At 41.0% G+C, this 16622-nt stretch overlaps 1 protein-coding gene across 1 annotated transcript in view; it reads right to left on the bottom strand.

Moving 5' to 3' along the window:
• Slc6a20 (solute carrier family 6 member 20) overlaps positions 1-16622 on the bottom strand; it is a 36178-nt gene that overhangs the window by 1400 nt on the left and 18156 nt on the right. Inside the window, exons 6-9 of the mRNA XM_032911293.1 lie at positions 16261-16502; positions 15314-15476; positions 1891-2095; positions 738-897 (exon numbers count right to left, since the gene is read on the bottom strand). Of these exons, the coding sequence (XP_032767184.1) occupies positions 738-897; positions 1891-2095; positions 15314-15476; positions 16261-16502 (770 nt within the window). The remainder of the gene's footprint in view (positions 1-737; positions 898-1890; positions 2096-15313; positions 15477-16260; positions 16503-16622) is intronic.

A 16622-nucleotide genomic window follows, 5' to 3' on the forward strand; every position in this document is an offset into this window, starting at 1 on the left:
CTTAGAGTAATTCCTAGTGAAGATGGGTCCAGGGTGCATGGCAAAGGAGTATGCTAATCCCCTCAGTCCACAGGGCTAGGGTGACATTGCCTCTCTGCCCACCCACCCACACTATCCATTAGTGATTGCTCCTAGAGATATTTTCAGAACAGTCACTTTGAGCTTGGAAGGGCCTGGCGTTGGCACAGAAGAACAGGTAGAATGGAGCAGTAGAGAGGAGGTTCTGAACGGCTTGCTCTTCCCGCCCTGGCAGGCTGACTAAAAAGAACAAGGTCCGAGACTAGTGGGTTCTCAGCATGTGGTCCCCAGAAGACCAGGGAAAGTGCTAGAAATATCAATCATCACACTTTCTCCCAGACTTTAGCCAGATACCTAATGAAGGAGGTCCTGCAACCCTCATCTCACTGGCCACCAGTTTGAAAGCTATACGTGACAGTTTGGGCCCCAGATGCATATTCCATCACTTGGAAGACTGAAAACATCCCAATGTTAGGCTCTTGGAAATCCTAATTCTGGCAGATGATCAGAGTATCTAAGCCTGGAGCTGAGTCCCTGCCCAGAAAGCATGCCATGGTAAAGAGTGGAAAACAGGAAGTGCAAAGAGGCCGTTGGAAGCAAGAGATGAATGAGATCTGAGGGCAGAGGAGCATCTAGAAGGGACATACCTATTGAGGAAGGATGGTTTTCTTATGAATGTGGCCCTGCAGCTAGCTACCCCATATCTGGGCTCTCCTTACCTCCTCAGCCCATACACGTAGCACACAGCTATAGTCTCCACCAGCACAATGAGCAGCAGAGACAGCGTGGCTGCATAGTCATTGAATATGTCAAACCAGTAGTTCCCAGCCTCCATGGTGAACACCATGCCAACAGCACAGTTGATGAGGCACACCAGACCTGGAAGACAAGATCACTGCTCTTCTCTCTGAGTCTCCCTACTCGGATCCCACATTATATGCCAGCAGGAGCCACAGGTCCCTAGGTGTACCTTAAAGGGAGGCTCACCCACACGAGCTATAGGGCCTGCTCTTCAGGGGATGTCAGCTCATGGAAAAAGGGACTGGGGACTGTATATACAACTGGGCTACAGAGACCCAGTCCCAGGAAGGATGCCAAGTGCTAGGAGGTTCTGAGTCAGAATGTAACTTGCAGTGAGTGGTCAGAACATGAAAATTGGATGGAGCCTTGTTTTACTCAATCAGAGGTGTCTGGCCACAGAGTCCTCATGACCCTGGTTGGGTAGCATGATAGTGAAGTTAATGGGTAGCCATCATGGGAAAGTCTAGTTCCTTTACTAATAACTTCACAGTCAAAGTGCATGAAGAAGTGGTATGTGCTCTTACAATGATGTATCAGACAGGATCAGGGACTGACAATTGCACAGTGCAGCACACTGAGGGTTGATGGCAGGCCTGTAATATCTTTTGTTTTTAAAGAATGACTTTCAAGAGCAGAGGCAAACAAGTAGCATTAGACATCAGAACAGGGTGGTCTGATCAGGGGCTTATTGCCTGGAGAGTATGTGGAAGGAGATCTTCCTGATCTGGGAACAGATTATACACTCACCTTAGGAAATGGACAGTTGATGACTGTTATCTTTCAATTAAAACAAAAACAGATGGAAGCTCTCAAAGCCTGGTGACCTGAGTGCAGGCTGGGGAGTTAGCCTTTCCTCAAGGGTGGGCTGGCTGACCAACCGCCTCACTTCCCTGGGATGTGGTGTGTTCCTAGTCTATCTCCCAGGGCTGTGTAGGACACAGTACAGGAACACAGACTCCTAGGGCCTGCTTCTGCAGTTGGCTTAGAAGTACAAAGCTCTTGAGGAAACCCCTCTACTGTCTTGCATTTCCTGCCCACCCATGCCCTGCCTCCTCAGCAGTGTGTCCTGACCTGAAATGGCCTCCTTGGGCAGGTAGCTGGAGATGACCTTGCTGTCAGTCAGAGGGGTGAGGATGGCTGTTCCTGTCCCTACCATGCTTCCCATACCCAGTGTTAGCAGCATGAAGAAGTAGAGCACTGACCAGAGCTGGGACACTTCCATGTTTTTAATGGCCTCAGTGTAGACGATGAAGGCCAGGCCTGTGCCCTGGACAGCCTGAGAGTGGTAAAATGATAGCAGTTATTACCTTGATATAGTCTTTTTAACAAACGTGTTCAGTGTCAGGACCTGGGCTGAAGTAAAGGAAACAGGTTCATTGTGTGACCAGCTAGGTCTCAAGAATCAGTTGGACTGGCTAGAAAAACTGGCCAGAACACACACACATACATACACAATGTGATGAACCCTGCATTACCCCTTCCTGCCTCTCTTACATTTTAGATAAAAATTACAAAATCATATTTGGATCTTTGTTTCCAATGCCAGAACTGTGATGGGCCCTGTGTGGTGGGTTTGACCTGGCAGAGTTGTTGGTGGCCACATTCCTGTTAGTCACTTGCTGTGGAAGCTGAGCCTACTACTTCTGCTTAAAGTCAAATGTCTTGAAACCAGTGAAGGGTCCTGAGTGGGTGGGTTTAGACAACCATGGGACTGCTAGAATACTAAGCCATGAATTCACTGAACGTTTACAAAGCCACAAGACAGTGAGTCACCATGAGCAAGAATGACGAACATGTAGAACATCCCTCTCTTCACACGGACTTGTCAGATTGGGAAGTGCTATGGACTGAATTCATAATGTTGAAACTTCTACCCTCAGAATGACTATATTCAGTCAAGGCTAAAGTTAGGTAAGGTTTCAAAAGTGGAATCCTAGTCCAGTAAGACAAATCACTGATCCTGGAAGCAAACTTTGACTGGAAACCAGTCTCTAGAAATATAAGAAATTAATATCTGTTGTTTAGTCACTTTATCTCCGATATTTTGTTATGGTAACCTGATTGACTAATAATATAGGTCAGCCAAGTGGCATGCCAATGGTGTTGATTATGAGGATGCATACAACTTTAAAGTAATAAAATCCATTAAAAGTTGATAAGTGTGTCTTTCTTATTACTTTTGCTACAGAGTTTTTGAGAGAGGGGGGTTAACTTTTACACCCAGTTAGGATTTACTAGGTCCTAAGATGCTAGACACAGAATCACTAAAGATTAGCCTAAGGTAGTGGCTCTGAGTTCATCGTCTCTTGCAAATGAAAATTAAAGGTGCAGCCTTTATTAAGAAGTATTTCATACAGCCAGGCATGATGCCAAATGCCTTAATACCAGCACTCAAAGTGGGCAGAGATAGGCAGGTCTCGGAGTCTGAGGCCAACCTAGTCTACAGAACAAGTCCAGGATAGCCAGGGCTACAGAGAAAAACCCTGTCTGCAAAATCAAGAACAACAACAACAAAAAACCAGCCAAAATATAAAAGTGAAGAACTAAGGAAAAGTGAGAAAATCTCTCAAGAGTGGGAAGGGTTTCCCAGAGGGAGAAGTTTAATTTTTGTTGTCCAGTATTTCTATAACAAAATGGCAGGAGGTGGATAAAAACTATCTGTGGACATTGGCTAATTCTCTGGGCTATCACAGGCCCACACACATATGTGTAGGTCCATCTCTGGCTTTGGCTTTGTTACTGACCTTGACTTTCCACTATTATTAGCTTGCATTGGCTACCTTCTGACTTGCAGGTATGTCAGGTGCTTTACCACAATAGAGAGTTAATTATGACAGCGACCTAGATGGAATCTTGTTATGAGAAGCCATCTGTGCTTGTAATTTAGTTTTAAATTGAGTCTTTCTAAAAAGGGACAGTGGTAAAATAGTCCTCCAGCATAGTCTTTAATGTTCCTGTCTATGGATACTATAACAGCTATTTCTAATGTGTTTAAAGAAACAAAAATTAGTCATAAATAGAAATGAACATCATTGAAGGAAAAAATAGTGTTGTAAATGTCAGTGTGAAATTGCTGAAATTTAATTGAGATTTGATGTTGTTTAGGAGAGAAATAGTGAATTGGGAGATGCATATATCCAGTTGTATCTAAGACAAATTCAGGAAAATAAATCTAGAACAACACAAACAAAAGTCAATACAACTAACCTGAAAAGATGGATCAAAATAATAAAGAATAAGAGACTTACAGAATAATATCCAAAATCTTAAGCTACTAAGTTCCAAAGAAAAAAGAGTAAGAAGCAATGCTTAAGAGATAACAGGTTTGAGTTTTCCAAATTTTTAAGAAACATCATCCACAGATGAGAAAACCTAACATAGACGTAGATTAAATAAAGGTACGCTGTGTTTGTTTTGCTTTGGCAACCAGAGCTACTGGCCTTTCTTAGCTCTTCTTGAAGAGTATTCTCTAGAAAAATCTAAGAATGTATTTAAATGTAAAAATGAGACAAATAGGTCCACTATCACTTATATCTCCATTGTTGTTGGAGTCTTAGTTCAATGAAGAAAAGGGAAATGAGGTATAAACATTTAAAAGAAAAATATAGCTGGCCAGGTTAGTGAACACCTTTATTCCTACCACTTGAAAGATGGAAGCAGGAGGATCATCAGTATAAGACCAGCCTGGACTATGAGACCCTCCTCAAAATGAAAATAATATTAAAAGAGGCAGGGAGAGAGTTGGGAGAGGCATGCCAATCAAATGGGATCAGGAAACAAGCAAATGTTGCTATATTAATGTCTGACAAAATAGACTTCAAACTAGTACTAGTTAGGAGACAAAGAAGTACACTTTATTCTAATTAAGAAGACAATTAACCAAGAAGACATTACTAACCCAAATATATATGCACCAAACTCTGGTGAATGGATTTCATAAAAATTATACTAAAAGACAGAGATTATAGCAAACCACTAATAGGTGATTTCAATAACCCACTTTCTGCAATAAATATGTCATCTGGACAAAGAATAAACAAAGAAACTTTAGAATTAAATGTTAAAATACATCAAATGATATTAACATTTCTACAGAATATTCCGTCCAAACACTAAATAGTATACATTTTACTCAGCGGTACACAGAAGCATCTCATCCTGTAAGACAAAACAAATCTTAACCAAATTCAGGAAGATTGAACTAACTCTGCATTTCTCATCTGACCACTGTGCAATAAAACTTAAAATTAACAGCAAACATATCTCTAGTAAGAAACTCTTGGAGATTAAACAATTCATTACTGAATGGTGAATGGGTCAAAGAAAAATCAAGAAACAAAAAAAAATTAAGAAAAAGAGCTCTAAGTGCCTAAAATAAAGCATAAATAAATTACAATGAACTTTGAAAAATGTTTGAAAAACTTTGAAAATTACAAAAACTTAGAAAAATGATGTTTTAGTTACTTTTCTATTATCATGAAAAGGCACCATGACCAAGGCAACTTATAAAAGAAAGTGTTTTAATTTGAGGCTCACAGCTGCAGTGGGTTAGATCCATGACCAGCATAGCAGCATGCAGGCATGGCACTAGAGCTCAGAGTTTGCATCTCTTTTTAAAAGATTTATTTATTATATATAAGCATACTGTAGTTATCTTCAGAGACACCAGAAGAGGGCACCAGATCTCATTGCAGATGGTTGTGAGCCATCATGTGGTTGCTGGGAATTGAACTCAGGACCTCTGGAAGAACGGTCAGTGCTCTTAACCACTGAGCCATCTCTCTAGTGCCCCAGAGTTTACATCTTGATCTGCCAGCATGACACAGAGATCACTGGGAATGGCATGGCCTGTGCTTTTGAAACCCCAAAGTCACAGCTCTTCCAATAAGGCCACACCCCCCTTAAAACTATACATTTTTTATTTGTTCTTGTTCCTCTTGCTCATTTGTTGAAGATCTGCATAAAGAATGATCACTAATAATCACACAACAGAATCAAGGATGACTCGAAGTCTTCTCTGACAACAAAATTAGTGCAAAACTCTTCAATTTAGTCTCAGGCAGGTTCTTAGGACAAGGACAAAAAGCAGCCACAATCTTGGCCAAGTAGCATAATGGTCTCTTACTAGTTGCTAGTACTGTTCCTCTCTGAAAACTCTGGAGCTGGGACTTCATAGTTCACATTGATCTCAGCACTATTTATTGTCTTTAAGCTCTTAGTAGGATGGCTGACTGAAGAATTTAACAGTTTTTCTAGTCCAAAGTCCCACAGTCTTTTACATTCTTCCATATTCCTCCAGCATGGCCAGGCCTGTCACAGCAATGGCCTACTCCATAGTACCAACTTTTGCTTATTTTTCTCTTGTGACAAAACTACATGACCAAGAGGGGAAAAACAGAAAGTGTTTGGTTTGGGGCTTACCGTTCCAGAGGGACAGAGCCTATGACCAACATGGCATGGAGTATTTCAGCAGGCAGGCATGGTACTGGCACAGTAGCTGAGAGCTCACCTCTGGATCCACAAGTTTTTAACAGACAGCTAAAAATTCAAATATGTGAGCCTTTGAGGGCCATTCTCATTCGAACACTACATTATGAATATCTTATTACTTGTATTTTATGGAAATTTCTCTGTTAGCTATTTTTTTCTCATCACTGTGAGCATATCGGAAGGGTTCAGTCCATGGTTGCTTGGGTCCCATGTACTTGGGCAAAACATGCCTTTGGGACAGTTACTCTATTTCCTAACATAATGGAAGGAGAGAGGTGGGAATACAGAATTAAATAAAATGGCCCCCATAGGTTCACATACTTGAATGGTTGGTCCCTAGTTGGTAGAATTATTTATGAAGAATTGGGATATGTGGCTTTATTGGAGGAGGTGTGTCATGGAGCAAGTGCAGGCTTTGAGCTTTTAATACCCCAGTGTAGCTCTCTCCTTCTGCCTTGTGTCTGAGAATCTAAATGTAAGCAGCTCATAGCTATGCATGCTCCTGTGCCACTCATGCCTACCTACATGCTGCCAAGCTTCCTGCCATTATTATAATCATGGACTCTAATTCTTTAGAACTGTGAGCTTCAATAAACCTCATTTATAAATTGCTTATTCCTGTTGTCTCTTCACAGTAAAAGAAAATTAAATAAGACACATAGCAAATATGAGAATTCATAAGAATTCCTTAGGACTTCTAATCAGATTGATATGAGAGTTTTATCTTTCTTTTGCAATAAAAATAAATGACAGGGCACCCAAATCCCATGGGGGAAGAGAGCTGAACACCCAGGAGTGCAGGGACAGGACAGATTGCCACTTCTGCACACCTCTGCTCACATCCCCAGTCCAAGGGGAAAATGTACAGTGCCTCTGGACACAGGAATAAAGGAACAGACAAGCTGCCAGAACCTGCAGTTCTGGTCTGTGCCCAGGACCAAATTGAACCAGCCAAACAGCTCCCTGCACCCAAATCCCATGGGGGAGAGAGCTGGACCCTCAGAAGTGTGAACGCTCCTGAAAACTCAGAGGAGACTACCCTTCTCCACCCAGTCCTGGCCCAAGAGGGAATCACACAGTGCCAACTTTGCCCCCTGGGTGCAAGGACCTAGGAGCAATCGGGCAGGACCTTTGATTCCAGCCAGTGCCTAGAGCTGAAGGACAGTCTCTAGAAGGGCCAAGACACCTGAAATCAGAGCTTCTGCTCTCAGAAAAGGCTGAAAGAAAACAAGAAAACAGTTCTACAGGAGCGCTGACACAGAGGCCTACAGCCGGGTCAAGTCACTCTCAGAAACAGCAAGACAAACACCAGAGACAACCCAATGGCTAGAGGTAAGCGCAGGAACCTAAGCAACAGAAACCAAGACTACTTGGCATCATCAGAACCCAGTTCTCCCACCAAAGAAAATACTGGATATCCAAACACACCAGAAAAGCAAGATCTAGATTTAAAATCACATTTTTGTTTTTTGGATAATGATAGAGGACTTTAAGACAGACATAAAGAATTCCCTTAGATCCCATGGGAAGGAGAGCTAGAAGATCCTGTGGGAGGGAGGGCTAGACCTTCAGAAGGGCAGACAGGCCTGGGAAACCAGAGGAGACTACTCTCTGCCCACATTTCTGACTCTAGAGGAAAATGCCTAGTGCCATCTGGGCCCCCTGTGCACAGGGACCCTAGAGAAGGAGGGGCAGGCCCTTCTGATTGCTGCCCTCACAGAGAGCTGAAACTTAGCCCAGTGGAGCGACTTCAGGCCTGAGACCAGAGGTAAGACCAACTTTTCTGCTCTGACCTGCCTGGTGACTCAGGACACATGCCCACAGGAAGAGCTGAAGACCAGTAGACAGGAATGACTACGCACTAGAAAGTACAACACCATTCCCATAACTGGCAGAAAGAAAACAGGAAAACAGGTCTATGGTACTCCTGATACACAGGCCTATAGGACGGTCAAGCCACTGCCAGAAATAGCAGAACAAGGTAACACCAGAGACAACCTGATGGCGAGAGGTAAGCACAGGAACCCAAGCAACAGAAACCAAGAATACATGGCATCATCGGAGCCCAATTCTCCCACCAAAGCAAACACTGAATATCCAAACACACCAGAAAAGCAAGATCTAGATTTAAAATCATATCTGATCATGATGATGGAGGACTTTAAGCAATACATAAGAAACTCCCTTAGAGAAATGCAGGAAAATACAAGTAAACAAGTAGAAGCCGTTAGAGAGGAAACACAAAAATCCCTGAAAGAATTACAAGAAAACACAATCAAACAGGTGAAGGAATTGAAAATGAAAATAGAAATAAAAAAGAAAGCACAAAGGGAGACAACCCTGGATATAGAAAACCAAAGGAAGTGACAAGGAGCCATAGATACAAGCATCACCAACAGAATACAAGAGATAGAAGAGAGAATCTCAGGAGCAGAAGATTCCATAGAAATCATCAACACAACTGTCAAAGACAATGTAAAAGGCAAAAAGCTACTGGCCTAAAACATACAGGAAATCCAGGCCACAATGAGAAGATCAAACCTAAGGATAATAGGTATAGAAGAGAGTGAAGACTCCCAACTCAAAGGACCAGTAAATATCTTCAACAAAATCATACAAGAAAACTACCCTAACCTAAAGAAAGAGATGCCCATAAACATACAAGAAGCCTACAGAACTCCAAATAGACTGGACCAGAAAAGAAACTCCTTTTGTCACATAATTAGTCAAAACACCAAATGCACAAAACAAAGAAAGAATATTAAAAGCAGTAAAGACAGACCTATCAGAATTATGCCAGACTTCTCAACAGAGACTACGAAAGCCAGAAGATCCTGGACAGATGTCATACAGACCCTAAGAGAACACAAATGCGAGCCCAGGTTACTATATCCAGCAAAACTCTCAATTAACATAGATGGAGAAACAAAGATATTCCATGACAAAACCAAATTTACACAACATATTTCTACAAATCCAGCTCTACAAAGGATAATAAATGGTAAAGCCCAACACAAGGAGGCAAGCTACACCCTAGAAAAAGCAAGAAACTAATCGTTTTGCAACAAAACAAAGAGAAGACAAGCACACGAACATAATCTAACCTCCAAATATGAAGATAACAGGAAACAACAATCACAATTCCTTAATATCTCTCAACATCAATGGACTCAACTCCCCAATAAAAAGGCACAGATTAACAAACTGGATATGTAATGAGGACCCAGCATTTTGCTGCCTACAGGAAACACACCTCAGAGACAAAGACAGACACTACCTCAGAGTAAAAGGCTGGAAAACAACTTTCCAAGCAAATGGTCTGAAGAAGCAAGCTGGAGTAGCCATTCTAATATCAAATAAAATCGATTTTCAACCAAAAGTCATCAAAAAAGATAAGGAAGGACACTTCATATTCATCAAAGGAAAAATCCACCAAGATGAAATCTCAATCCTAAATATTTATGTTCCAAATACAAGGGCACCTACATACATAAAAGAAACCTTACTAAAGCTCAAAGCACACATTGCACCTCACACAATAATAGTAGGAGATTTCAACACCCCACTCTCATCAATGGACAGATCATGGAAACAGAAATTAAACAGAGACATAGACAGACTAAGAAGTCATGAACCAAATGGACTTAAAAGATATTTATAGAACATTCTATCCTAAAACAAAAGGATATACCATCTTCTCACCACCTCATGATACTTTCTTCAAAATTAACCATATAATCAGGCACAAAACAGGCCTCAACAGATACAGAAAAATAGAAATAACCTCATGCGTCCTTTCAGACCACCATGGGCTAAAGCTGGTCTTCAATAATAATAAGGAAAGAACACCCACATACACATGGAAGTTGAACAATGCTCTACTCAGTGATAACCTGGTCAAGGAAGAAATAAAGAAATTAAAGACTTCTTAGAACTTAATGAAAGTGAAGGTACAACATACCCAAACTTATGGGACACAATGAAAGCTGTGCTAAGAGGAAAACTCATAGCTCTGAGTGCCTGCAGAAAGAAACAGGAGAAAGCATATATTAGCAGCCTGACAGCACACCTAAAAGCTCTAGAACAAAAAGAGGCAAATACACCCAGGAGGAGTAGAAGGCAGGAAATAATCAAACTCAGGGCTGAAATCAACCAAGTATAAACAAAAAGGACTATACAAAGAATCAACAGAACCAAAAGCTGGTTCTTTGAGAAAATCAACAAGATAGATAAACCCTTAGAGCCAGACTAACCAGAGGACAAAGAGAGTGTGTCCAAATTAACAAAATCAGAAATGAAAAGGGAGACATAACAACAGAATCAGAGGAAATTCAAAAAACCATCAGATTCTACTACAAAAGCCTATATTCAACAAAACTTGAAAATCTGCAGGAAATGGACAATTTCCTAGACAGATACCAGGTACCAAAGTTAGATCAGGAACAGATAAACCATTTAAAAAACCCCATAACTACTAAAGAAGTAGTCATTAAAAAGTCTCCCAACCAAAAAGAGCCCAGGACCAGATGGGTTTTAGTGCAGAATTCTATCAGACCTTCATAGAAGACCTCATACCAATACTGTCCAAACTATTCCACAAAATTGAAGCAGACAAAGCGCTACCAAATTTCTTCTATGAAGCCACAATTACTCTTATACCTAAACCACACAAAGACCCAACAAAGAAAGAGAACTTCAGACCAATTTCCCTTATGAATATCGACCCAAAAATACTCAATAAAATTCTTACAAACTGAATCCAAGAATACATTAAAATGATCATCTATCATGATCAAATGGACTTCATCCCAGGTATGCAGGGATGGTTTAATATTTGAAAATCCATCAATGTAACCTACTATATAAACAAACTCAAGGATAAGAACCACATGATCATTTCATTGGATGCTGAGAAAGCATTTGACAAAATTCAACACCCCTTCATGATAAAAGTCCTGAAAAGAACAGGAATTCAAGGCCCATAACTAAACATAGTAAAAGCCATTTATGGCAAACCAGTAGCTAACATTAAACTAAATGGAGAGAAACTTGAAGCAATCCCACTAAAATCAGGGACTAGACTGTCCACTCTCTCCCTACTTATTCAATATAGTTCTTGAAGCCTAGCCAGAGCAATAAGACAACAAAAGGAGATCAAATGGATACAGATTGGAAAGGAAGAAGTCAAAATATCACTAGTTGTAGATGATATGATAGTATATTTAAATGATCCCAAAAGTTCCACCAGAGAACTACTAAACCTGATAAACATATCTTCAGCAAAGTGGCTGGGTATAAATTAACTCAAATAAATCAGTAGCCTTCTTCTACACAAAAGAGAAACAAGCCGAGAAAAGAAATTAGGGAAACCCTAATACCCTTCATAATAGTCCCAAATAATGTAAAATACCTTGGTGTGACTTTAACCAAGCAAGTGAAAGATCTGTATGATAAGAACTTCAAGTCTCTGAAGAAAGAAATTGAAGACCTCCGAAGATGGAAAGATCTCCCATGCTCATGGATCGGCAGGATTAATATAGTAAAGATGAACATTTTACCAAAAGCAATCATCAGATTCAATGCATTCCCCTTCCAAATTCCTACTCTATTTTTTATAGAGATAGAAAGAGCAATTTTCCAATTCATTTGGAATAACAAAAAATCCAGGATAGTGAAAACTATACTCAACAATAAAAGAACTTCTGGGGGAATCGCCATCCCTGACTTCAAGCAGTATTACAGAGCAATAGTCATAAAAACTGTTATGATATTGGTACAGAGACAAGCAGATAGATCAGTGGAACAGAATTGAAGACCCAGAAATGAACCCACACACCTATGGTCACTTGATCTTCGACAAAGGAGCTAAAACCATCCAATGGGAGAAAGAGCATTTTCAACAAATGGTGTTGGTTCAACTGGAGATCAGCATGTAGAAGAATGCAAATCGATCCATTCTTATCGCCATGTACAAAGCTTAAGTCCAAGTGGATCAAGGACCTCCACATCAAACCAGATACACTCAAACTAATAGAAGAAAAAGTGGGGAAGAGTCTTGAACTCATGGGCACTGGGGAAAATTTCCTGAACAAAACACCAATGGCTTATGCTCTAAGAACAAGAATCGACAAATGGGACCTCATAAAACTGCAAAGCTTCTGTAAGGCAAAAGACACTGTTATTAGGATAAAAGGGCAACGAACAGATTGGGAAAAGATCTTTTCCAATCCTACATCTGATATAGGGCTAAGATCCAAAAGTAATGTTCAACATCCTTAGTCATCAGGGAAATGCAAATCAAAACAACCCTGAGATTCCACCTCACACCAGTCAGAATGGCTAAGATCAAAAACTCAGGTGACAGCAGATGCTGTCAAGGATGTGGAGAAAGAGGAACACTCCTCCATTGTTGGTGGAATTGCAGATTGGTACAACCATTCTGGAAATCAGTCTGGAGGTTCCTCAGAAAATTGGACATCAAACTACCTGAGGACCCAAGTATACCTCCTCTCCTGGGCATATACCCAAAAGCTGCTCCAACATACAACAAAGACACATGCTCTACTATGTTCATAGCAGCCTTATTTATAATAGCCAGAAGCTGGAAAGAACCCAGATGCCCTTCAACAGAGGAATGGATTAAAAAAAATGTGGTACATCTACACAAGGGAATACTACTCAACTATTAAAAATAATGACTACATGAAATTCTTAGGCAAATGAATGGAACTAGAAAATATCATCCTGAATGAGGTAACCCAATCACAGAAAAACACACATGGTATGCACTCATTAATAAGTGAATATTAGCCTAAAAGCTGGAGCTCCCCATGTGCAATCCACAGACCACAGAAAACTCAAGAAGAAGGATGACCAAAATGCAAATGCTCCCACTCCTTTTTAAAAGGGGGAAAATATCCATAGAGGGGATATGGAAGCAAATTTTAGAGCAGTGACTGAAGGAATGGCCATTCAGAGTCTGCCCCACATGTGGCCCATGTATATATAGCCACCAAAACTAGAAAAGATTGATGAAGCTAAAAAATGCATGCTGAAAGGGACCGGATATAGATCTCTTCTGAGAGACATATCCAGAGCATATCCAATACAGAGGTCAATGCTAGCAGCAAACCACAGAACTGAGAAAAGGACCCCCTTATGGGGAATTAGAGGAAGTATTGCAAGAGTTGAGGAGCTTGCAACTCCATAAAAACAACAATGCCAACCAACCAGAGCTTCCAGGGACTAAACCACTACCGAAAGACTATACATGTACTGACCCAGGGCTCCAACTGCATATGTAGCAGAGAATAGCCTTGTTGGGGCACTAGTGGAAGGGGAAGCCCTTGGTCCTGCCAAGGTTGAACCCCCAGTGCAGGGGTATATGGGGGGCAGTAAGGGGATGGATGGGGGGAATACCCATATGAGGGAAGGTGAGGGGATAAGGGACTTAGGGATAGGAAACCAGGAAAGGGAAAAACATTTGAAATGTAAGTAAAGAAATATATCTAAAAATAAATAAATAAATGACAGAAATAGTAGGGGAGACACTATTTAAAAGAGAAAATAATTAGGCAATCTAAGCTGATGTTCATGGAAAGGTTTAGTTGGAGGATATGAAAGGTCTAATGTGAGGAGCATAGTTGTTTTTTTTTTAAAAAAACCCTGCCTTTTAAACATATAAAAATAACGTAGTCAGGAATCCTATTACACTCAAGGGTTCACCTGATAACCAGAACCTAGTGACACCACTTGAAATAGCCAGACACTTGACTAGAACTCCACAACGCCCACCTGACACTATAAAAGTAGAGACCAGGAGCAAGGCAGTGTTCGGAGATGTCCTGCAGCTAGAGAATTTCCCCCAGCATCCTGATCCTCCAACTGGAGACCATTGTGAGAAACTGGACCCGTGTCTTTGGCAAGATGCACAGGTGAGAAGCTTGGGGAGACAGACTTAGGTTCATAGTCAGGAAATTAGAGTATGAACCTCGTATGATGACCCTCAGCATAATCAAGTATAACTTTTCTTAGACCCACCACACATACCTACCTTCTTGTTCACAACACCTAAGTAAATGAGAAAACTCTTGAATCAAAAGCCGTAAGACAAGTGACGCTAAGCCCCCCCTCCAAATTACATTACAGAATTAACACAGTTCTAATTAAAATCTCTTAGGTGTCCCTTAAGAAACTTCACCCCACTCAATGAATGATGCTAAACTTAAAATTAAACTAACTAGATAAATCTCCTTAGTGTAATGGAGAAAATTCTATGAAAAGAAAGAGTGATTTGGATGACAAATCTTTTTAAAATGTCTTTAGTAAGAGGGGTGGATATATTTATCTGAAAGAAGATATCATATAAAATGCATAAGATTCCACCCACATTATTTAGGAATTTTCTCAAAATTAAACTGTTGACTGGGAAAACTACCTTCCAGAACCACTGCTAAAATAGATGCCAGTTAGCATATATTATATGGTGGTAAGAACCAAGGTTTCTGCCTATGTTTGAATAGGGAGATGTTAGGCAGGGAATATAGGAGACTTTGACTTTCATCTTAAACTCTTCCTTTAAAATCTTGCTTACCTCCAAGGATAGCCTCACATTAACCCCTCCCTGCCTACAAATGCAACTAAATGAGGGTCATTCATATACATATATATATGTATATATATGTATATATACATATATACAAATATACACACACATATATCTCCCAAATGAAAAAATGTTGCATTTATTTGAGATATGATATATGTATAGGTGCGCACTACCTTATTCCTTTGCCTTTTCTGAGGTTTTGAAACTTCAAAAGATACAGGAAAGGAGGGAAAAAGTCAAACTCTAGGAGAGCTTTCCAACAAGAATGACCCAAGTAGCAGCTGGACGAGCAGGAGTCCAGTCTCGTCTCTCACTGAGTCAGGGAAAGAAACCCTGTTTCCTGTCTTCGTGGACTGTGTGGACAGAGGCAGTCCCCGCCCTCCCCAGGCCTCTTACCGTGTTCAGCTCTGATTCCAAGCTGCAGTTTCTAATGTGTGGGAACACTTCACTGTACTTGTTTGGGTAAGTAGATGCCAGGTAGTCCTTCACCTCCTCCAGGTTGCTGGCTGTCAGAAAGCCATCTTCAAGGTCAAAAGAATTGGTCAGCAGCAGAATCACCCTGCAGAGCAGACCACCATCTTGACCTTCATGACTAAGAGACCCTAGGACCCCTGAGAATCTGAGGAGAGGGATTCTGGATTAATGATCCCTTTAAAAGGAAGACAGCTCTGGATGACTGTGTAGAAGCTTCTGAGCAGAGACAGAGGATAGGAACCCTGAATCTATGCGTGATGAGGCTGTTTAAAAACATCCAGGCTAGTAATGTCTGATGAAATTGGATGGAGTGTTAGAAATGTAACATCACAATCTAATACGGCTAATGCCACTGAGTAACCAATTAAAATCACTCACTGTTAAATTCATATCAATATTCAAGTAATTTGAATGTACATTGACTTCAATCAATTTCAGTTTACTGTAGAGATAGCTACTTATGGTCAGTGACCACTCTACTGAACATTTTAGCATCTAAAAGATGGTCCTCTGTTTCAGGAAAGACACAGACAGTAAACTATGTAGTCTCTAAGACTTGGCCAGAGAGGTCTTGGTTACATTTGAGATGGGGAATGGGACCAAAGACACCAACCTTGTTCCTTTTCTGCTCAATGTAATGACCACCTTAAACTGCCTATTCCCTGCAAGGCAGGTAACTGTATGGCTCCAGTTTCTGGTGCTGGTAGAAGGCAGCCATATGCAATTAGGAAAGAATTGAGAAAGAAACAGTGGGTTCTACAATTGACTTCTGGGAACCTAGCCCTTACCAGTCACCCTTTCAGCTCAGAGCTTTGGAGCCTTGCCTTCCACCTTAAGGCCCAAGGCTCCCAGGGACAGCTTAGACTCACTTGTTTAAGCAGTTTTCATAGTTGAAGGTAGCTTTGAAGCCATAGATGGAGAAGGTGACAATGCTGGAAAATATGGCAGTAGTACTATTGATGACAGACACAATGACAGCATGCTTCTGGCAGTCGTTGGAGGGTTCATTGTAGCTGGCAAAAGCGATCAGGCCACCACACCCTAAGCCCAGTGAGAAGAAGATCTGTGTGGCTGCATTGATCCAGGCCTTGGGGTTGGCTAGCTGCTCAATCTGGAAGGCCAAGAGGGATAGGACTGAGGAATACTGGGCCCCAATCCACAACTCCCTCTCCTGGGACAAGTAGGCTCAGAGAGGGGAAAGAAATTATCTTCCAACCTCTCCAACTTCTGC

This window comes from Rattus rattus, chromosome 8, assembly GCF_011064425.1.
Source record: "Rattus rattus isolate New Zealand chromosome 8, Rrattus_CSIRO_v1, whole genome shotgun sequence".
Classification (NCBI taxonomy): Eukaryota; Metazoa; Chordata; class Mammalia; order Rodentia; family Muridae; genus Rattus; species Rattus rattus.